At 33.4% G+C, this 10,829-nt stretch overlaps 1 protein-coding gene across 5 annotated transcripts; it reads left to right on the forward strand.

Moving 5' to 3' along the window:
- The first annotated feature begins 3,346 nt into the window (after nucleotides 1-3,346).
- DEF8 (differentially expressed in FDCP 8 homolog) lies at nucleotides 3,347-10,538 on the forward strand. 5 transcript variants are annotated; one of them, XM_018459970.1, is made up of 8 exons: nucleotides 3,347-3,569; nucleotides 4,003-4,246; nucleotides 5,349-5,640; nucleotides 6,928-7,098; nucleotides 7,322-7,375; nucleotides 7,674-7,915; nucleotides 8,460-8,695; nucleotides 9,637-10,538. In XM_018459970.1, exons 2-8 carry the CDS (start codon nucleotides 4,028-4,030, stop codon nucleotides 9,860-9,862), a joined length of 1,440 nt encoding a protein of 479 aa, XP_018315472.1. In that variant the 5' UTR covers nucleotides 3,347-3,569; nucleotides 4,003-4,027; the 3' UTR covers nucleotides 9,863-10,538. The 5 variants fall into 5 exon arrangements, with proteins under 5 accessions (XP_018315472.1, XP_018315476.1, XP_018315473.1 ...); XM_018459974.1 differs by having other exon boundaries at nucleotides 7,369-7,375; nucleotides 7,732-7,915; XM_018459971.1 differs by having other exon boundaries at nucleotides 4,013-4,246.
- Nucleotides 10,539-10,829: the final 291 nt, after the last annotated feature.

Below are 10,829 nucleotides of genomic sequence, written 5' to 3' on the forward strand. Positions count from 1 at the left end.
AAAGAGTGTTTAACTCGATTGACGATGCTATGAAAATCTGTGACTGTGCCAGAAAATATTATTATATGTAATATGCGCAGAAAGGATTGTGTTTAGATCTTGAATGCGTTTTAGCATGTACTTTTCGAACTTCCGCTCATCTGTTAATAAACTGATGATAGATTATGTCATATTTCATTTTATGCGACGTGTCGTCAAAGATTTTTATTAATGTTCACAGGCGAGTATGTCAATAAAATTAAACGTTAAAGATTTTTATCAATGTCCGCGTGTGGACATCAATAAAAATCTACGACACATTGTTCCAGTTGATTTTCGAAAATCTTACAAATGAACACAACAAAATGTTTTCTTTCGATTTTAATAAACTTTAAGATATGTTAAAATATAGAAAAAAATAAGAGACGTAGTTTTTTTTATAAATGCTTTTTCGCATGTTAAGGATATGAAACCTTTACTTGGAAAAAATTAGTTTTTTTTTAATGAATGTTGGTTAATTTAAAAAATAAAAAAAAACAGGCATAAAAAAGTTTTAATTAAAAGTTGAATGATTTTGAAAAGTGTTTTATATATAATAATGAAAAGTAGTTTTGATTTTTATTTTTTATTAAAAAATGTTAATTTTTTTACTATAAAAATATTATATTGTATGGCTCGATAAAATGAAATTCAATAAATCAAATTGAAGCTATTCGAGCCCGGCTGGTATTCGAGTGTTGTGTCTTATGTATATTTTTCTTATAAAATATTATTTATTACTGTAATACAATATTTCAAACGCCACGTTTTTTTTTATAAATTACAATTTTTTAATAAAAAAATTGTTTAAAAAGTTACAAAGTACTTTGAAACTTCAAATTTACTTAAAACTCTTTTATTTTTTTATATCTGACGATATTCATTTGGGAAAACAGATTTTTTTCAAGAGAGGATTTCATTTAACATGAAAAAACGCTTACAAAAAACTAAGTGTCTTTCATCGCAATCCCCCGCATAAGGCGCGAATACCACCGCGATGACTAAATCATTACGTAGACTGCGTATTTTTAATAGGAAGTCGACGATTGCGTGCGTGCGTGCGTGCGTGCGTACGTGCGTGCGACATAAAATGTGAATGTAAAGCTTTCCTGTCTGTTTCTTGTACATAACATGTCGACTTTTCTCCATAGATTTTAGCGTAATCGGATGTAGTTGTAGCAGATCTCTGGCAAGAAAGGAATCTTCCCAAAACGCGCGTATGCTTCCTATGTCTAAGACTGAAACTGATATCGCACTAGGCGTGTATTAAAAACGAAATTGCTTCTTTTTTTTCTTCTGTACTTCGAATTCACGATAAAGCGTACCCGCGCAATTTCGAAATGAAGAGAAACACTACGTTCGTATACTTATCTCGGTGATTTTTATTTATTTCGGCACACGGAAATCAGTAGTGTTAAAAAAAATTATTTATATCTCATTTGTGTAATGCGCGGACGAAAAACATTAGGAAATGATACTTGTCAATTACGAGCGCGCTGTAAATTTTATGTAAAAAAATTTCCATTTTTTTAAGAAAAATGTTTTTGTAGAAAAAAACCAATTTGTTTAAAATAAAATTTGATTCGCCGGAATTGTGCGGTAAAGTTTTAGCCTGCTCCAACCGGATTAATTGCCTGCGCGTTCAGTGCAGAAAGCAATTTTGCAACTGTTGTAAAATATTTTAATATAATTAGTCTTTGCCTTCAATTTCTCACTGGATTTAAATGTATTATAAACCAATGATACTAAAGAATTTTATAATAGCAATTTTGAAGCAAAACTGCTTTCTCTGCTGAACGCAGCTATTTATATAAGTTGCTTAAATTTCTATTTATATACATCAATACTCACATATTCACATAATTCTCATTTGTGATGTTATAACTCAATTAAATACGGCACGTACGTATTTTTTTTATTCTAATAAGTGAGAGTCAACTGAATTTTTACCTATAATTTGCACAAGCTCGAGACCAAGTGCTTTACCATACTTGTCTTGTTAACTCATATTTATTTGTCTCCAAAGTAAGTAAGTAGTGACGTCATTATCTGAATATAAAATACATAACTTTAGATTCGATGGCTGCTTTCCTTTTAGAAGACACAGACGACACAAACGTTCTATTTTTGTTATGAAGGATAGAACGACGTTTTTGTTGACTGCAGTCGACTGTGTCTTCTAAAAGAAAAGCAGCCAGTATGACTTTCACACACAATGTGAAAATGGAAAGCAGTATGTCCGTTCTTATTTTAAGACCGTCTTACGTAATGTCTTAAGATGCTAATACAGCTTCCTGATTGACTTATGACATCTTGAATACTTAAAACAATCTTAAATATAAAAATCGACTTTGAATATCGTCCGTAGATTGATCCAGTGCAGGCCTGTCCAATTTGGGCTCCGGAGTCAAAACACAAAGCCATCGATGCAAAAAAATTCAATGTGGAGACTGTAAAATCTAAGGCCCGGTTGCACCAACGTTACTTTAATTTTAAGGCTTAAAACTCTTTGTTCCTTCTCTTTTCGGCTTTAAAACGAGACAGAGAGAGTTTTAAATCTCGCTAAAGTCAAAGTAACGTTGGTGCAACCGGGCTTAAGTGACGCTTATCAACAGTTTATAGTTCCTAAAATCTTACATTGAATTTTTTTACATCGATGGCTTTGCGTTTTGGCTCCGGAGCTCAAATTGGACAGACCTGATGTCCTGATCTAGTGTATACGACTTTTGGATAATATATATATATATATATGTGTGTCTTTGTTTCATGGCGCGTGCGTTCTGTCTCAGGCGAGCTGTCAAATTCCGCGCGCATATATAATCGAATCTGACACCATAGGTGCGTTCAGGGAGACGCTATTAGCGCTATTTGTGTCATTCTAGCCTTGTTTTACGTCTAATAAACAACGAAGATAGAATGACAGAAGTAGCGCTATTAGCGTCCTCCCGAACGCACCACATGCGCGCATGGATCAGCTGATTGCAGAACGCGACACATCCGCTCTAGGCTGCGTTCGGAAACATCACCTGGTGCGTTCGGGGAGATGCTAATAGCGCTATCTGTCATTCTATCTTCGTTGTTTATTAAACGTAAAACAAGGATAGAATGACACAATAACGGTAATAGCGTCTCCCTGAACGCATCTTGGGTACTCCCGTATATCATCTTATCCTTGTTTAACATTAGGGCTGCGTTCGGAAACATCACCTGGGTGTCCGTGTATCACCTTATCCTTGTTTAACATTGGGTGAATAACAAGGATAAAATGATACACAGGGGTACTCGGGTGATGTTTCCGAACGCAGCCCTGCACGGATGACGGAAATGCTGGCGAAATGCACGGAAAGGCTTGAAAAACATCGTGTTATTCATGACGCGCATAACCTACATCTAAACCGTCCGTCGAAATGAAACAAGTTTTTATCCACTTCTATCTATCGCTAACTTGATTTATTGCTGAATTTCACGCCACGAACAGTGATAATTAAAAGTATTGCGTACTTATACAGTTTCGCTCAAAGAGCGAAGAGAGTCAAGTAATAATAACGGCGGTATGTATTCTTTCTTCAATTCCGTTTTTCTTTTGTGTCGTTATGAGACTAAATCGCGATGTTTTTTGCGAAAAAAATTTTTAGTTATTTAGCGGAAAAAAAATGTTGTGGAGGGAAGGAGAACATAACGCTTAATTTTTGTGCAATTTTTCAATTTTTTTCTTACTGTGTACTCGAAGCGCTTAATTATTTCGAACGATGTTTTGAATTCTATACACATGGCACGTGTATTTTTCGACACTTGTCAGTGTTCCAATTTTTGTAAAAAAAAAGTCTGAGAAATTTTCTAAAAAATGTGTTATAAAGTTGTAGAAATTCTGAAAAATTCTGAAGTTTACTTAAAAATTCTCATCAGAGATGACCAAATAAGTATTGTAATATTATGAAATGATCTTTATCTTTGTAAAAAAAAATGTAACACATTTTTATCTAGTTCTTTTTAGTGTTTTGTGGAGAAAATGGTAGATATAAAGAGCAATCCTCCCATCGGAGAGAACGACTCACATTACGAGTCGAGGATACGAGCGAACAGTTTTGGCCGAGGTTCTGGCACAGGAACGTCAACACCATCATCCTTTTCCGACTACATGACGGGGGAGGCAGACGATAGCTCTGACAGTAAGAGTACCATACCATTCAGCTTGAAATCAGTAGAGACCATGCTGTCATTGTCCAAGGTATATAAAATAATAGTATAGGTATATAATATATAAAATATAATTTAAAATAATATTTCTCTTCAAGATCGTCTTAGGTAATATTTTATAGCGTTTTTCCTTGGGATACACTGGGTGCAGCCTCACTAGTTGCATGTAAGCACACACTACACTCAGTTGCACTAGAGTGGTGCACACCTAATCTTCATTATTATGCTAAAACCCTATTCCCGTTTGACTTCCATTTTCAAATTTTAAATGTTACACTGGCTTTACATCGTCCCTTTGAGATGGTATAGCAAAATCTTACTTCGTGCATAGAATTTGCACTACACCATAGTACACTCACAGAAACACAGTACACCGAATGAGTTCGCTTACCACCAACCATGGAAACACGGTACACTGTTTGAGTGTTGCACTAGTGAGCGATAGTGCAGCCAAAAGAAAACGCTATTAAATGCTAATACATGCACACGCACGCACCCTTCTGATTGGTTTATCTTAAGACTTTACTTAAGATAGTCTTAAATGTAAGAAACTACTTCTGAATTGCGCCCAGACAACCATATTAGCATCTTAAGACATTACTTAAGACGGTCTAAAAATGAAAACAGACTATTCATAGTCAATTCTTATATTCAAGACCATCTTAAGTTCAGTCTTGAGGTGTCATGAACAAATCAAAGGACCGCATTCGCGTCTTAAGACATTACTTAAGACGATCTTGAAATAAGAACCGACTATGAATACCAGCCTATGAATACCGTCTTGTGACATCTTAAGGCTGTACTTAAAATGGTCTTAAATGTAAAAACCAAGTATGAATACTGATCTCTAAATACAATGGCATATATATACTATAACCAATGTGAAATAATACAACATATATATTCTATTAAATAACGTGATAATGTCATTATTGAGTATTTAATTGTTTAAAATATTCACGTTTTACATTTAACTTTACTAATTTCATGTACAGCAGCTTTTAGTATACACTAATCTGAGTGTAATGCAAGTGACTGAACTCGCTATAAACGAATTTGTCCAGTATTGTTATACAATATTATCTTGTTACAAATGAATACTAGAGAAAATAATGGAAATGACTTTTATCCAGGATGTTTCTCAGGAGGATCTTCAAGAGATGGTGCGCAAGTGCAAACTGATGGTGTTGGAGAGCGCCGAATGTTCGGATGAGCGTAAATGGCTCGTTCGACGGCTGATTGAATTGCGTTTGCGCGTGCAAGAGTTGCGTGAGACTTCAGATGAGAATCTCTTTGAAACGCGTGTAATTCTCGGTCATCACTTCGTGCCGCAGAAGTACTATATTACCACGTCTAGTCCGGTTTATTGTGACCATTGCAGCGGCGCGATTTGGACGATGCTGCAGTCGTGGTACATGTGCAACGGTAAATGTTAAACAATTCAGCTCTAGACTGTTCTCTGAACTGATCAACATATATTGTGATGATTAGCATAATTTCCAATGAGTTTAAATGATATCCTTGATGATTTTTGTTTTATTACGATTACAAATTGGTCGAAAAAGTCTAATAGGTAAAAAAAAACCATAGTAAATTTCAGTTTTTATTAGGTCTGTTCACGTTGCTTGAAATCTTCTCAAAATTTTACATTTAAAATAAGATAATTAAATTAAACAAGAACAAATTTTATATTGTTTTAAAATAAGATAAATATATTTTTTCAGACATTAAAGAGAAAGAAAATGAAGATACTAAATACAAAAAGTACAGACAACGCGAAGAGACTTAATGTCCCGGATTTTATCCAATGGAATAAATTGGCAAAAACTATAAAAATGACTAATATATAACACATTTATATAACTTTATGCAAAAAAAATTTTTTGCTTCAATTAGTAATGGCTTACATGCACTGAATTTGCTTTGCCAGCTTTCATTTGCGAATACAACACTCTGAACGCACTGATACAGTACGCTCTATATAATCCGAATATGTGGCACCGAGAAAGTTCGCACTTAGTGCGCATTAGAGCAGTGTGCCGAATCCACTATGAATCATACAGATTACTATGAGAGAGAAAGAGAGAGAGGGAGGGGGAGATTTAAAGAAAAAAGAAATTAATCAGTCAATTTTTATAAATACATTTTCTCAACTTTATAAATTGCACACTGATTCGGTTTGTCAGACTCGAAACGCAGTTGCAAACTGACGTTGAAATATTAATATTTCAAATTAGATTGATGATCATTTTAATAATGATACTAATAAACATCTTAAAAACCTGTAAATATTATTGTGAAATGTGTAATAATTATTGTGAAAAATATTACCTCAATCAGGGTAAATTGAAATTAGTATGTGAAATATATTTTTAAAACAAAAATCCCTCAGAGATATATACAAATATTACGAAATTTTATATTAGTTTTTAATAAAAAAAATCTAATAGAGTAATACAATTAAAAATTTTTACTAATATAAATCTGAGCTGTCAATTCAAAAATATCGGTAAAAAGATTTTCTACTTTATCGTTTTTAAGAAGAGATCAATTTTTGCCGATTTTTTTCTGGAAAATATTGATTTTTACCGCTGGATTTTATGCAAAAAAATATTGAATTTTTGTTATAAATATGTCTGTTAACGTCTCTTAAAAAAAAAACAGCATAAAACAAATACGGCATTCTGTTACAAATACGTCTTATTTATTCAGATTGCAAATTCAGTTGCCACTGGAAGTGTCTGAACAATGTGTGTCGTGTATGCGTGCACGTGGTTGCCAGTGAAGCTGGCGGATACACGCACACGAAGGATATCTGTCCGGAGCAAGGCCTCTCGAAGCAAGGCTACCGTTGCGCGGAATGTAAAGTGCGAATAACATTCAGTAAGTATTTAATAGATTAGATTAAAAAAATGTCTTGTTAATTGTAAATAAGTATATAAAATGGACTATTTGTTCGATTGTCGTATTCGTTTAATGTCTGCTAATTATTTTATTCCTTTGATAACTACTAAAATATTCCATAAGATAATGATAATGAATGTATTGTCCTCCTGACAAGCTTTCTCAAAAGGATTATCGATAATGAATGTATTGTCCTGACAAGCTTTCTCAAAAGGATTATCGTTATCCTGTTTCGGGAATTCCTTTAAGAATGCAGGTATCTAATATAGCAATAAGCAATATATTATACTAATACATTAAAATGTTATGCAGACGTTGTTACCTTAATATAAACATCTTACATCTTCATTTATTACTTCAACTTTCATGTAACTGTATTAAGATACTTTGTGATATTTTGAATACATTTTTTTGTATCTTTTACCAAATGTTTATGGAATTATAATTTCCCATTAGATTGACGATAAATAGAATTTTTTCATAGATACATATCTCTTAAATCATGATATTTATAATTATATACAATCTGATAATTAAAATAGTGACACTTCTAGAATCAGCGTGGGTAGAGCCTCGACTTTGCGACTACAGCGGTTTATATTACTGTCAAAGATGCCATTGGAACACAGCGATGGTCATTCCCGCGAGAGTAATCAGAAATTGGGACATGGAGCCGCGTTTGGTGTCTCGCGCCGCAGTGCAGCTTTTGATGCTCCTGGAGGATCGTTCCGTACTACCGCTGGAAGAATTAAACCCGAAACTCTTTACCTTAGTTCCGGATTTATCGCTTGTAAAGGTAAAAGTTCCAAATATACTATCATATATATAATTATAAAACACATATATTAGAGTAGCTAAATTAAAAATTATTAGATAAGGTAATTCGAGGGAAGATGCCATAAGAGGGAAGACGCCACTTTATTTATAGTTTCTTCATAGAACACGCGCGTTGATCATACTGTGCAAAAACGTGTGACAAATAGTTGCGCAGTTATTGGCTTAGATGAACATGTTCATGCCGATGTCGATTGGAAAAGATTATACGAAATACGAAAAGATAGGTCGTGAAACGTGCTCTTTGTAATATTTGGTATGTTAATAGCTAAAATCTGTATTTCGATGCATCACAAATCAAATGTCTCTTTTTTTTTATCAAAATGAAACTAAAAGAGATTTGAATTACATTTTTTTTATTATAATGCACATTATATGCAATCAATGCATCACATTAAAAATCGTTTCTTCTTCATTAAATGTGGCTGTTTTAATTAATATGTGCATTTAATTAAATGATAATATTATCTAGATAAATAATGAGATGTGTTGCTATTAAATTTTAGCGAATGCGAGAGGAAATGCAGATGATGAAGAAGTATTTAGTTTTATGCGTGGAAGCTTGCACTCAGGGATTACCGTGGAAGATTGGGTTGCGCACACATATGATCGAAAATTCGGGTAACTATTCCATTAAGGACCTCATCGACCTTCAAAGTGGCATTCTCTTGGATGAGCTTCGTACCGCATACGATACGATGCACGCGCACATTACGCAGCAATGCGATCTCTGCAAGGCAAGGTAAATATTTAAAAAGAGAAAGGATACACTTTTTACGATATTCATTTGTATAACTTACTTTTAATGATGAATTCATATGTCAAAGCTCACCATTATCATTGTTTTCGAACTTAATACATATAGAATAGTATGTATAACATTCCATATGTAGTAAATACATTTTAATTAATATAATGTATATTATATTTCAAGACTTCCAATAATTTCAATTAGAATTAAAATTAATGACTATATTTTTCCTACTATATGGTTCAATCCTGATGTCAGCTTTTTTATACGATATATTTATAAATGTGTGTGCGTGCGTGCGTGCGTGCGTGCGTGCGCGCGCGTGTGTTTATTCGTGATAATTTTAAGTTTAATTATAGTTTAATTATTGTTTAATTATTGTTTAATTATAAATAGTTTAATTGGGAGCTGCTCGAGGTCTCTCTGAATGAACCCAACGTATGACAGATGTCGTACGTAGTGTGAATCCTACGTTTCATGTACATTGGGTTCATTCGGAGCGATCCCGAGCAGCTCCCGAGAGACAAAACGAACAATGCTATTACTGTCAGCATGCACACACACCTAATTTCTAAAAAGATTTTAATCATTGGACACATTGAGTAATGCTAATGCCAGCGGTACTGTAACATGCAAACCTTATAACTCGAAAAGTACTTCATGAAAAATATTTTATTATAATGGTTTTTTTTAAAGCTCTCGAGGTGTGCTACAAGAATATGCAATAAAAAATGGGGGGTCCATTTAAAAAATTCATGTTGACCTTGACCTGACCTTGGTAGTGCCCCCTATTCCGTTATTTCCACGCGATTAAAATGCCCCACCCTATATATATATATACAAGATTAGAATTAATACAAGAGAATCCTATTTAATACCAAAAATAAGTTATATACAATACCATAAATAAAGGAAATATTTCCATCTCTTAGGGGACACTTATGCGAAATATGTGGCAATGACGAGGTAATCTATCCATGGGACGCTAGCTCGGTTATTTGTCAGCAATGTTCGGCAGTGCATCATCGCGTTTGTTGGGCCAAGCGCAATCATTGCTGCCCACGATGCGCACGTCTGCAAAAACGTCGCGCTCTACAGGGACAAACGATGCAGGATGGCGAAGACTGTGATACAAACGACACTGCAAAGGACTCCTAAATGAAAATGCCACATAAACACGTCGTAAAATATTATTCGTACAGCTATGTAACGATTTATACTTTGTACCTGTTTTTTTTTTAAGCGGATTAAATCGATTGCAATCTGTAATTTTTATATATTACCATACACGCAAAAGTTTGTACGTAAAGTTTTTATAATTATGAATTTATAATTGTATTATGTGATTTTTTTGTAATGCGCGGTCTAATTAATGAAATTACTCAGGTGCCACATTTTTTAAAATAATTGTACAAAATTGCCATGTAATGCGCGAAGTATCACAAGCATAGATGTAGTGAACGTAAACAGTATACTCATTCATCAAACTCTGCAAATTAGCGATTAATTACGATGTTATATACTTTTATGTTTTAGAAAAATCTTTACTAATAATAAATCATCTGCCGCATATTCTACATACATGTAATATGTACCAATTTATATGGAAATCATAGCGAATTAATAGATAAATGGAGAAAAAAAGGCTTAGAATCGGTGTAGTTTTACTACTTCAATATTTGATATAATAAGTCGTGTGATATTCTTGCTGCGTTACTGTTCTCACAATGTGGTAGCAAATGTGCCAGATTTCTAAGTACACTTTGCTAACTTAACATATAATATATGACATCGTATCAAACCTAGCTTTGGTTTATTTTCTGTTTATATATTATGCCAGCATATAAATATTTAATTTTGTTCCATTTATACTGAATTATTTTGTTCAATTTTTATAGCATTTTTTTAAGTTATGACGCAATGTTTGAAGAATTTTTGCTGTATTTTTGTTAACGCTAATTGAAATGACAGATCGTGCTCGATTGCTTCCCGATTTTTTCCAACATAATATATGATAATCTATTCTTTTAGATTACTTATCTGTGATAGATAAAATTGTAGAAGAAAAATAAACACAAGATATATATTAGGCAAGCATAAAGACTATAAAAAAGATTTTGGGATA

This window comes from Mycetomoellerius zeteki, unplaced genomic scaffold, assembly GCF_001594055.1.
Source record: "Mycetomoellerius zeteki isolate Tzet28-1 unplaced genomic scaffold, Tzet1.0 scaffold9, whole genome shotgun sequence".
NCBI lineage: Eukaryota > Metazoa > Arthropoda > Insecta > Hymenoptera > Formicidae > Mycetomoellerius > Mycetomoellerius zeteki.